Source organism: Oryzias latipes, chromosome 1, assembly GCF_053564925.1.
Source record: "Oryzias latipes strain Hd-rR chromosome 1, Olatipes_Hd-rR_3.1".
Taxonomy (NCBI): Eukaryota; Metazoa; Chordata; class Actinopteri; order Beloniformes; family Adrianichthyidae; genus Oryzias; species Oryzias latipes.
Window position 1 is genome coordinate 9,313,421 of NC_136237.1, and position 13,183 is coordinate 9,326,603.

General features: G+C 43.5%; 1 protein-coding gene across 1 annotated transcript in view; it reads right to left on the reverse strand.

Moving 5' to 3' along the window:
• Nucleotides 1–684: 684 nt before the first annotated feature.
• The window catches only part of bcl11ab (BCL11 transcription factor A b), a 32,463-nt gene continuing 19,964 nt past the window's right edge, over nucleotides 685–13,183 (reverse strand). The window contains exon 3 of the mRNA XM_004066248.5: nucleotides 685–5,516. Within this exon, the coding sequence (XP_004066296.2) occupies nucleotides 3,544–5,516 (1,973 nt within the window). The 3' untranslated portion in view covers nucleotides 685–3,543. The remainder of the gene's footprint in view (nucleotides 5,517–13,183) is intronic.

The window sequence follows — 13,183 nt, forward strand, 5'->3', positions numbered from 1 at the left end:
TGACAAACAATGAGCACATTATGGAACATATCGGTTTTCCACTACCAAAGATCTTTTTAGCATTTGCACTTTTAGACCCATATGATTGGTGGATAAAGCAGCCAAAAACTGTTCTTACAAGTGGTGATCAATACCATTGAATGTATCAAGTGAGGGCAAAAGTAAGCACTTAAACCAACTTTGTAGTTTCATAACATCTGATTTATTGTCTAAAATGCCAAATTTTCCAATTTTACAAATTTTGTTTCCAACTAAATTACCTTTCAGAAGTTGCTGTGAAACCCAATGAGAACATATTACTGTTAGTAGAATGACTTCTTCTATTTTCCGATCAAGGTTTTTTTATATTGTTCCATTGTAAATATTGCTGCTCAATACTAAATATAAAATTATAAAATATTTACAACATATTTCTATTTTTATCATGAGTTACCAGCTATTTTGACCACAAACAAATCCAACTCCTCTGCTGCTGAAAGATGAAATGAAGAAAATGGTCACACACTTACATAGTATAGTGCAAAAATAATATTAAATAGTCAAATCTACATCCAACGGACAAACAAAAGTAAGACAAATATATTCTTAAGTTGTAGTGTAAGATTTCAGTATTTTTGTTCTATTAAAGATCAGGGAACTGATAAGTTAAAGTAATAAAGCAAGAAAAGAAGCCAGAGATTCAAATTTGTATGCAATACTTTTTATTTTTTCCAAGACAAAATTGCTGAGTGAAGAGAATAATGCAGACAAGAGTTGAAAATAGAGTGGCATCTCCATAACTGAAACAACAGGCCTTTAAGTCAACCTCATAAACGTTGGTCGGTGACCTTTGGTCATAAAACAAAGAAATTAAGCCGTCACAATTTATCAGGGGGGAAGAAACCCAACCGATTTCTTTTTCTGCCACTCTGTTTTGAACAGAGCAGGTGTGTGTGTGAGAGAGTGTGTGTGTAGGCATAATAAATAACGTGGACCTGTGAAACAGGTCAACTTCAAGTTCAGCTTAAGAGCAAATACAGAACACAGGAGGAGATCGGGGCGAAAACCTTAGCGTACCTCAGCGTGAAAACATGTACCAGACATCTGCTGTGATCATCTCTTCTGGTCAGAATGTGCCTGGCATACGAGATGTACCAAGGATAAAGCACCATGGTTCATTGGCAATGGAAAACAGAGAAAAGTGGATGTTGGGCTGATTGCATATAAAAAACAAACACCTTTTTTCCAAAGAAATCAACAGCCGGAATGTTATCAGGTGGTACATGATAGACGACAGTAAAAAGTTGGCTACCGAGAAAAACCCAACAATAGCTTGTATTACTGCATATAAAATGGCAGGAGGGAAAAATCTAGAAAACCAAAATCAAAGAGATATGTACAGCCACTCCTTTTTACCTCAGTGTGGTCTCTCCTGCCTAAAGAGGCCATCACATGACCTTCCAGCCTCAAGGAACGCCACAGCGTTTTCATCTCCAGAAACAGACAAATTATTCACACTATATTATCCTGCCAAATTAAGAAAATATACGGTGGCAGCTTGTTGGGATTTTTTTCACTACGGAAAATGAGTACATTAAAACCTTTAAAGAGTACAGGCAAAACAGTTGAAAATACAGGCTCCAACATAAATACTATAAATGCCTACACTAAGTGAACATTAATTTCAAATACCATTCTAAATACAGGAAAAAAGTAGACCATAAATGTGTTTTGACCATAGGAACTTACAAGATTGTGCATTTTCCTATGTGTTTTATGTTCTTTCTATATATTTAAATCTCATAAATCTCTCCCCGATGCAAAAAATTTGATCAACCTGAAGACCTGTGTAAAGGCAAAGGATGAGACATGTTCATTACAGTTCTTTACAGAGAGATCCTGGACAGAGAAAAACAACCAAGCAAAAGGAAAACACCATTTAAATAAGCTTCTCCCCTAAAAATATTGAAGTTTTATAAAATAAAAGACTTATCTTTTAAAAATGAAATTTGTAAAAGTTTTATTTTCTGTATTGTAATTCCATAGTTGGAAACAGGATATTTCTATGGCAGTTCCTGCATTTAAACCTTCAAGAGTCAAACTAAGGAGACATGGCTGGCAACTATTTTCTGCTTCAACTCCTCCTTTTTATTATTATTTTTGAGTTTTACTTTTTTTTTTTTGTAGTTTTTTTAATTGCAAGCAATATCACCACGCTGTCTGTCAGCAGAAGTTTTCCCTTGAGCGTTGGACTGTAAACTGGGAAAATTGAACAGTGCACGTAGGTAGTTCCAGATCTGAAATCTGGACCTAAATTTATACTCAACCAACTGTACCTCCGATTAGAGAGACAGATACAGACTCCAAGGCAGAGTGACAAGTGCTATATCATCAACAATTACAGGGGATGGAGATTTTAAAAAAAAGAAGTGAAAATACAGCTACCCAAACCAGGTCTAGAGCAAGTTCAGAATCCATCACCCATCTATTTGTCAGGCTTGAATTTAAGGAGTATTGACCCTCCACCCAGCAGGAAAATCCCATGCGCTGGTCTTCAAGTGACTGCTGGTTTCACTGCCTACTTGGCAGAAAGAAATAAAGAATTCTGTGCTACTTACAAAAGAATATCTGCAAAATTTTACATTTTAAAGAAAATAAACACTCTGGATCATTAAGAGCTTTGTGTTGGTTTAAAAAAACTTGTCAGTGTACCCCTTTGTTGTACCAAATACACCTAACCTGAATCCCACAAGCCAGCCCCTCTTTTTTCAGCATGAAGCATGCCAGTAAACATAATGTGATCATGAAGAAAAAAAATACCTATGAGTTGGGCAGATGGGCACAAAGACAAGAGTCAAAAAACCACAGCGTGCCTGGTGCAGGTGCTTGATGCAAGGACCTGCTCACTTCAGTTGTGCACAAAAATGTCCCGTCATCCACTTAAGCAGGAACTCAGAGCTTATAGCAGGAAAAGAGGGTTAACTAATGTAGGGAAAACATCCAAGGCACTCTTTGTTGTCACTTCACACCATATTGTTCATTTTTGTACTCCTTTTTATAAAAACAAGTATTTTTCATAGGCAGTCCGATAAATCAAATTTTATATATCAGTTGCATGGAAACTCTTTTACAAAGATCAGTTTTCCGTTTCACCCTGCTTGTTCTGAAGTTTATGACACTGTCAGCTATGTTTGAACACAAACTGTACATGATATGTGGAACCGTGTGTCCTGTATGCAGCTTTCCATTTCATAGCTAATCTTTTTCTTTCATCAACTGGATGTGTGAACAGCAACAGAACCAACTCCACCAGATGAGGACTTTTTTTTTTTCTCAAAGTAGCCAAAACACGCTGAGCATGCTGTCCAGTTACAAAAAATACAAAACGTGTAAATTATTGCACAATAGAAAGGCTCAAAAAGTTCTGATGCAGGAGTATTGCCCCGTTGAAGGATCATGCATCCAGCTTTCTCCAGAAGGGGACGAGAGCGGGCCTGCACTGAGTTCTGACACCCGTGACCTGGACGTCTTCTCTCTCCCAGCTGAGGGAGAGCTGCTCTGTGTCTACTCGCTTTTAATGTCATTAGCCAGCGGCCGCTCACTGTGCCACTTCTTCATGTGTTTCTCTAGAGTGCTGTACACACTAAAAGGCATGTGGCAGATTTCACATTTGTACACGTCCTTGCCCATCTGTCCGTGGGTCTTCATATGGCGGGTGAGCTTGGAGCTCTGGGCGCATGCATAGCTGCACAGCTCGCATTTGTACGGCCGCTCTCCGGTGTGGCTGCGCCGGTGCACCGTCAAGTTGCTGCAGTTCTTAAACACTTTGCCGCAAAACTCGCAGGTGTCACTGCGGCGACCGTCCTTCGAGCTGGGTCGGCCGTTACCGCTGCCGCCATGGGGAGTGCTGGCCCCACTGCCGGTGCCACTGCGCCCTGAAGCAGTCCGTTCCCCGTCCAGCTCACCGGGTGGAGTGGAGAAGCGCAAGCTGCCATTTTCTGACGAGTGCTCAGACGAGGAGGCGAAGGGCGATTGTCGAGAGTCCGCACCTGTAAAGTGGACGAAGGGGTCCTTGAGTTGGCGCGAAGCAGCGTAGCAAGCCAACCACTGAGAGTAGACATTCTCTGAGTTTGGGATGGTGGTAATGGGGGGGTCGAGGTCCTTTTCTACCTTAATGCGTTTAGATAGGGGGCTGAGGGGGTCTGGACTTACTCGCCCACCCATCAGCTTCCTGGGAAGGTTGTCATTCGACAAAGATCCAAGTCCGTTGACGGCAGTGAGGGCTCCGTCATCTGCCTGGTCTGCCTCTCCCAAGCCCTCGTCACTGGGCCCCTGGGACGTGGTCCGACGGTGGGGGTGGAGCGCCTCATTGTTCTGGTGGTGGCGTGCTCCTTCTAACTGCAGGCTGAAGCGGTAATCGTTCTTTCCTCCTTTCTCAGCTGCTGGCTTATTTTCTATATCTTCTTTCTCATCTTCTTCCTCCTCCTCTTCTTCTTCTTCCTCCTCTTCCTCTTCATCTTCATCCTCCTCCTCTTCATCGTCTTCTCCATTTTCAGGCATAAGGCCATTGTTTTCACTCTTAAACTTGGACACCACAGACTTCAGAGCGTCCGTGGCACTAGCAAGCAGCTCACTGGTTCCAGGTTCAGGGGAGCTCGCAGCCGAGAGCCCGTCGTCTGACTTGGCATTCAGCGCAGACGACTTGTTCTGGCAGTGCGTCTTCATGTGGCGTTTCAGTTTGCTTGCCTGAGTGCAGGCGTGGTTGCAGAGGTGGCACTTAAACGGCTTTTCCCCAGTGTGGCTGCGCCGATGCACAATAAGGTTGCTCTGGAACTTGAAGGTCTTCCCGCAGAACTCACAAGATTTTGCCTTTAGAGGGGTGCCGGGCTGGACTAAAGTGGATGCAGGATTAGGGGTGGAGCGAGAGCCAGATGGAGACTGGGAGGTGGAGAGGGGGGGCGTAGCTGTGAAAGGCGGTTTGGAACCTGGCTGGAATGGCTGCAGTAGCCGTTGCATAGGGCTGGGTTTGTTGGGGGACAGAGGCGGGGAACCTACTGAGGCATTTCCAGCCAGCTCGCGCAGACGTCTGGAGAAGTCCATGCTCTGGGGGGGGTCCAAGGGCACTGAGTTTAGCCTCATCACCCTGTCAAAGGCGCTCGGATGGTGTGTTGCCAAGGCCAGGTCATCCGGGCTCAGGTGGTGCCGTGGAGGCGGGCTGAACAAAGGGGGCGTTCTGGGGTAGCGGCCCTCACGAGGTGTGGACGCTGAATCGCGGCCAGACCCAGATCCCGGCATCCTCAGGAGGCTGTAAGGGCTGCCATCAGCCAACTGGACAGCATGGAGGGGAGGCTGGGATGATGCACAGTCACCCCCCATGCCTGGAGCTGCAGCCATGCGGGGGGTGAGAGGGCTGCCAGGCTCGCTTTCCAGGTAGATGCGGAAGCCATGGGTGTTCTGGGCATGCTGGAGCAGGAACCAGGCACTGGTGAAGGGCTGCTTGCACGTGGTGCAGGTGTAGCTGCTCGGCTCTTCTTTATCTGAAGAGAAAAGAAACACGGAGAAAACAATTTATTACAACCAGTCACAACAAGAAATGATTGAATTACCCGACTATAATTGTAGGCAACACAGCAAGTCTCTGGGGATAAAACATGACAATAAAAGACTATATATATCCTTCAATTTTTTTAACCTACATTTTTATTATTACTAGAGCATCCCAGGAGGTAACTAGCTCGACTGTCTGAAAAAACAGTTGAAAGAATAAATCAGGACCGAGATGTAAAAAAGGATCAAATTGGTCTCTAATTTCAACAAATCTATTCAGGAAAGTCTGCTTCATGTGGAGATCGCACCAATGCAAAACTGAACCATTTGAGAAGCAGAGGAGTGACGCCAACAGTAATTGACTTTCAATGGCTCTCCTACGCTGACCTGAGATTTGCCTGAAAATACGGGGCTAATCTCGTTAGATACACTCAACCTCCCCCAAGACCGTATTTACAGAATTATCGTGACTAAAGTAGGACATGCATCCAAAGCTGTACGTTAACGATGAACACATATGCAAGGTCACGTGCTAATAAATAGCCTCTCCTGTTTGTAACTACAAGACGCGTTCAAAGAAAAAGAGGTGTTGAAAAGGGGGAAATTGTGTGTGTGTGTGTGTGTGTGTGGGTGGGTAGGGAGGATCCTTTGAAAATGCGTTGCATGCATTACTTGTCTGTTTCTGATATTTCATGCTTTATGGATTTATTTAAATCCTCTCAGGTGAAAAGGAGAAGAAGGGGAAAGCAGAAGTGAGTTATGCAAAATCAGAAGCATCCACCACTTTCAAATGGGCTGCCTCTTTCATCCTCCCCTTTTTGTCTTTTTTTGTTTTCACTGAGTGACATTATTGAAGTCATTTGCACACTTACAGTGTAGAACCATTGCCACGCTGCAACAGGGGAGGGTGGGGGGTCTAAGATGGTGGACGGACAGTGCTGTATGTTTTACGCCCGCAGCGCCAGAGAGAGACCGTGGGGTGATGGAGGGGATGGAAAAAGAAGACGGATGCTTTGAAGAGAATAGAGGCTGTGGTGCAAAGAGTTTGGACCTGGTGTGTCCGTAGCCGCTGTGGCCCCCTCCGAGCAATCTCACTTAAATCCCAGAATGTGCACCTAATCAGACCTCCATGCAAATCCTTTTTTTTTTGGACTGAAACGAGTTGGAAGGGGGTATAATGGTAAATTATGGATCATTACAATCTGCAAAAATTACAGTTAATTGCTGCCACCTGCAAGGGGCTCTGACCCACTATGGAATTTTTCCATCATAAAAAAGCCATTTGCCCACATGCATTTTTGCTCCCTCTCTCATAAGAGCAAATAAAATGTGCCCGTTACATTGGTTTTGGCTCCATGTGCGCTTCCTGATTATGTGTGTGTTTTTACGGCTTGAAGTAGAAAGCCCCACGTCACTCATAAAATGGTAGCAACAACCTGAACTCTCCTGTACACTTTTTCTTTGATTTGCTGCCTGGACGCTCCTCTCGCCAGCCTAATGCACGAGCACAGAGTGCATACGCATGAGGGAGAACAGAGATGGATTTTTTGGCTATAGTGAAGGACAAGACAGGAAGATGGCGAGGGGGGTGGTAGAGCATTGTGTCCGTCCGAAGCACAAAAAAGAAATCTTGACAAGAGAAAGGGGAAGTGAACGAAGGAGGGAGAGAAGTGTAGCGTGAAGGGGACATTCCTAATGACAACGTACTACATTTGTGTAGGACGCCAAAGCCGCAGCACAACACTTCAAAGACTGGAGTCTTGAACAATGCAATCACTTGTCCATCTACAGACGTTTGACAAAGTGTGTTGGTACTGCAAAAGCTGATAATAATTGTTATTCGCATCCAAGAAGAGAACGTGCTGATGTCCAACACGCTCAGATTCACAACAACGCCACAGAAGAAATCCAAATATGCACGCCATTGTCCTTAATAGCCGTCCTCAAAGGGATGGAAGGACAGTTATTCAAAGGATGAAAGACATTTTGACAAGGCGTTTGATGTATTGTTTTTTTCTTTCTTTTCAGTATGGAGGAGCACAGCACTGTGCGAGGGATGATCTTTCAAACGAGTCTGTCGTCTAATGGAATAAAAGAAAGCTCCCACTCTCTCTGTCTGTTCCCCTCCTTCCAGTAACTTGAAGTCTGTGGCGAGTTAGGGCTGCAGAGCAGGAGAGCCAGGCCTAATGCTGGATCCTCGGGTCTCTTTGAAATAGGATCAGCGGAGAGCAGAAACCACACTGACAACCTCTTAGCTGCCATTTCATGGCAGGGGTTGAAGACGGGGACTTTGCAGGGGATAGGAAAGAAAGAGAGTGGAAGACATGCAATTGCCAGAAAAGCAATTGAGCAATTTAGAAATATGAAGATGTTAAGAGCCAAAGCACAAAATAGCTAAAGGACAAGAACACGGGGTTTATTAAGTCCTGAGAAGCAACGCACGGCAGCACAAAGCAGGCAATTATGACGATGGTAACGGACACTGCATGGCCATCAGGCAGAGAACATGATCTAGGCCACATGTACAAAGCCCCAGGCCAGGAAGAAGAGAAATTACGGCACTCAGAGCAACAGATAAATACCAGCTTCCCAGACAACTGTACTAACTTGACACAGGTATACACAGCCTGCAGATTGATGTGCTCAGTTTGTTCTATTGTTAGGGAAGCAGCACCAGACCTGGTCTCTTCAGGCACGTCTCCACTAAGAAGTTCAGCTACATATGGCCTTTATTGTTTCCATGGTCAAACACTGGAAACCCATCCATGTCGCCCCACTTCCTTGTCCCCCTTTTTCCCAAGAAGACCACATTTAGGAGCTGCATTCTGCTGATCTGCTGCAAGAACTAGTATGATTAAATTGTCATAAACAGCCCCTTGTCAAAAAACAGGACGTGAAGTTTGAGTTCACACCACCGTTGTCAGCACCGGTCCAATGTGGTAATAATGGCCCCACCCAAATTAAACTACAGAGAGGGTATGATGCAGGATGAAGGTGATGAGTCTCTTTGACTGTCCTCAGCAAAAGTTCTGCATTACCTCTCAATCAGTCTTCAAAAAATGAATAAACCAACAGCTAAAAAACTGAGATGTGCTTTGAAGAACATCAGAGATGCTCAAACTTTCTAAACACCTTAGGAAGTTGGATGACTTAATTTGACTTTCTGTCTTTGTTTCGTCCTTGATCATTTCCTGTCTTGGGCTCAGGCCTGCTGAGTGAGACCCCGCAGCTTTCACTCATATTGGTCATTTAGCTAATGGAGGAACGAGCTAACAGGATTAGCTGACAGGTCCTCTAGGAGGAGAAGGAAGAGGATGAGGCACAGAAGCAGAAGTCGGGGACACGGCATGTCATGGCCAATTTTCCAAACTCCGGAGTCGCTGTGGTTGGAGAGAGCACTCTCGCACACCTGGAAAGTGATTATGCTAATAGCAGATCGTTGCCAATATTCATAAGTGTTTATAGGTGTTGGAGTGAGCGCTTTGGGAAGATGAAGGGTTGTCAATACAGTGCCTCTTAAGGAGCTGTAACTGCCGTTAATGTGATTACCGCTCTGTTTATGTCATTAGGGTATTCACAGTCAGGGATTGGACATGGGTGAAGGGTGAAGCAGGAGGAGAGGAGAAGCTAAGGAGAGGAAGAAGAAGAATCTGCAGTTGCTCCCATCAGAGTTCTTTTTAAGTGTCCTACATTTATTTTTAAATCATCGTTCTATTAATGCTGTTGAAATGAATTGGACACACATTTTAGGTTACAGCTGAAGCTTTGAGGAGAAATACATCTGCTGTATTTGTCTGCAACCATGTATTTAAAAGTAACACCTCGCACCGGCCTTGACCTTTTTCCCTTCTCCGATGTGTTTATCTGTGTTCCTCTGCCACACAGTCAGCCTCATACAGTCGGTTCTTTGTTCGGGGCCAGGCTTGTTTTGGTGAGTTGAGCGACTGGAGAAAGACAAAGGGCTTGTTTGACCAACACTTGTTTCTGGGACAAAGCCAGGTGCAAGAAGTAGAGTTTGCCAAGCAGAAATGAAGCCAGGACAGAGAGGCTGAAAAGACGGAGAAAAAGTCGAGATGACGTGAACATGCAGGAGATTAACGGAAGCTGTTACTCTCACAGCTTGGTGTTTCCTCATCCTGAGTCACCAAAAGCATTTTTGGACTGATGGTGATGGAGCAGAGACTTCCGTTGTCTTATTAAGCCTCAATTATTACTTGGTTGATAAATGGATCTGTTTTCTTAAAAAAGTGCAAACATTTTGACTTTAGATGCGCCGCACTGCCTGCTTTCATACCTGACCATCCTGCCTTTGAGCTTTTCTCGGTTGAACTGTGTTTGCACCGGACGTGCCCCACCCACCCACCCACCAATCCGTCCAGCTCCCGTTCTACATCTATCATTTCATCCTCCGCTCCAACATTTGGACTAAGCTGGCTCGCTTGGTTTTGTTTGTGGAGGGCTCTCTTGTAAGCTGGGCCAGCCGTGTCTCTGATGGAGATCGTAATTTGCTGTCTGCTCACCAGCGACGGTGGGAGGCCGCACCATTGTTTTTCCTGCTGGCTCTAATGGTACAGAGAAAGCACCTCCGGGTCTCTAAGCTTAAGCAGTCTAATTAAACGCACCATTGCTTATGCAAGCCTCCGCAGAGTTTGTTTGTTGAGTTGGGATCTGACTCACAAGATCAAAACGACATCAAAAAAAGCCAATGCTCAGTGGAAGAGGAATTAAATGAAGGAGGGGAATCACAGAAAAGGCCAGTGTCTCTGTAAGCACATATGTCCAGGTACATAAGATGTCTTAATCAAGCAGGTGCAATATCCCAGATGGGCGAGGAGTCTGAGCACTCCAGAGGGGAAATGTCAAAGGGTTCTGTCAGAGAAAGATACGTCTCAATAACCTGCAGCGGACGGAGGTGGGGACGTGGTGAAATATGCAAATAAAGCGTACAATAAGTTGTTATTGAAATGAGTGGAAACAGCAGAACATGTGTGATAGCTTCTGTTGTTTAAATGAAGCTTACAGTGAGCCGAATGCGTCATCTGCGTTTGACTGGCTGTGACAAGATTGCCTTCGTATGACATGAGGCAAGCAGCTTCCCCATCTCCGCACCGCTCAGCTTATGACAAGCTGGCATCTCTGCAGAAACGATGAAGGAGGATCTGGGAGGTCGACTAGCTGCACATTTCTGCATAAATCTCTAGATAGATAGCATCAGGAGAGGAGAAGCAGGGGAGGGAGGCCGGCAAGCGGCGAAGGATGATAAGACCCCCGGGGCAGGGCATTCAGCACTGTCAGAACTGCTTCGTCCTCAGCCATTGGACGAGTGGAGCGCATTATAAGCCTGCATACCATTTGCCAAGATGCGATTCGGCTTCAACGGAGCACACAAGCCCCGCGTCCGACCTCTCCTCTTTACTTCGCCTTGACATGCAGAGAGATGGACAGAACATCACAAACGCCACAGGAAGGAGGAAGATCAGAGGGAGGTGGACTGAGGCACTGACAGCAACGTGACGTAGAAACCCTGGGATTTAGCAAAACATTAACTGACAGCTTCACAAAAGCAGATATTAGACAGTCAATAAACAAAAAAAATGGGTCCAATGCCAGACACAAAGAGAAAATAAACACAAGATTTAGGACATTAAGAAAAATATGAACATGTACAGACTTAACAACAGTTTCCACTCAAGACTTTAAAATGATGTATAGCAGCTGCACTTGACACCTTTAAAAAAAACAATAAACATTTCGTATGCGTAATTCATATTTCTCTTACCATAGTATCCTTTTGTCCTAAAAGTAAGACCGGATTTATGTGATCAGCTGCACAGCTTTAAGACTGTTTATCAATTTATTTTCGTCGTCTGCACTCTTGTTAATCCCGATAAAGATTCTGACTTCATGCAAAACTGCAGAACTGACAAAGAAAAAGGTTACACTCCAGGAGGAACAGAGTTATGGACAAAGCCTGGAGTGAAGGTGCACAACAGAAGAGCAAAAGGTGAGAGAATGATCTGCAATCTCAGACCTGTATTTAAAGCATCTGTGAGCCGCTAACAGCTTGGACATTCACACTGCTCTCGGCAGTCTCTGCGCTCCTCATCTCGTACTGTTCCTCCTCTTCCTCCTCTATGTTCCTCAGACTCACAGGTGAGCAGAAATTTTCCCTAGTCAAAGGCTTGAAAACAGGTATTCCCGTCTGCTTTTATTACTGTGGAGCTGTGCAGATGTTCATGACCGGATTTACAACTAACCTCAACAACGTTAGTTAAAATCACAGGATCACAGGATTTATGATCACGGGATCATAAATATTACATATATTTTACATATATTACAGAAAAATATTACAGAAAATTATGAATTTATTTTAAAAAATGTTTAAAGAATTTTCTGAAAAACTGAACATTACAATAAAACCATTAAAGACTAGGACTCTATTTGTATTCCATAAAAATAAAGTCTTTATAGTGACAGAAACATCTTTGTCCAAACATGCAAAAATCCAAAGGTAAATTTTAAGCAAAGTTTAGTGAGTAATATGTGATGTTTTCCCCTTTGGTAAAGAAATTCACCACAATGATCCTTTTCTTTGGTAATATTGTTGAGAAAGAATTGGACAATTGGTAGACAGATTCTGTTTTGAAATAAATAGGCACAGAAAACACACGAAACAAACCAAGTTTGGGTCAGAATATGTTAACATTTTTAGGGGGTATACAGTAGACAAGCTTTTTCATGGCCTGCCTGTTCTTCTAGAGTTTGCTCACTGTTGTCCCACTGACAGACACCAATGGATACGGGGTGACCTCCATAAAAAAATAAATACTGTTTTCAAAAAAGAAATCTTAATTTCTGTCTTGCAAAGAAAAAACTGTTGCATCTAAAGAGTTGTGCAATAGCAAAAATAAATATAGAATGTAAAGATGTGCCAGAGATATTTGCTTAAAATACATTTGATTCTGAGTGGAATAAATGATGAAACTCACCAATATTTCAGCTTAATCAACATGAAAGCGCTGAATGAAAGGAGGGCATTTAGTCTTTATAAGATACAAAAACGCTCCAATAAAAAGACTAAAGCCCTTCTGGTTGCATTGTTTTTATATTAAACAATAATATATTATAAAAGAAGGACAGAGGCATGCTGCCTGCACTCGGAAGATCAAACTGTTTCACCCAAACAGACAAGAATAACTTAAGTTTCTCAGCCAAACAGAGTGAAAAGCATCATTATGTCACAAAAGCTTCAATAAACTCTCTTTGAAAGAACAAAGTTTTCCTTCTTGGTAGCTCAACTGTAGGAAAATATACAGGACTTACTGAGTTTAGACAATAGCTTCAACCAAAGCCATAGTGGTTGTGAAGTGACTCAAAATGTGTTTTTGCAAAAAAGACTCATAGCTGCCAGACAGGACATGTTTAAGAAAAATCTAAATTAGAGACAGTTTTTCTTTATTTCAGAATATTTTGATTTATTTATAGGAATTGCCCTCCTTCTAGTTGCATGCTTGCCTGTCTGTTGTGGCGCTAAAGTGGAAAAAAGTTGTTTGTTGTTCAAGCGAGCTCACAGTGGCCTCAGAAGCTCTCAAGCCCGGCTATCATTTAGAAACCAACAAACAAGGCTTGTTTTAAACGCGCAGTTATTTTTCAG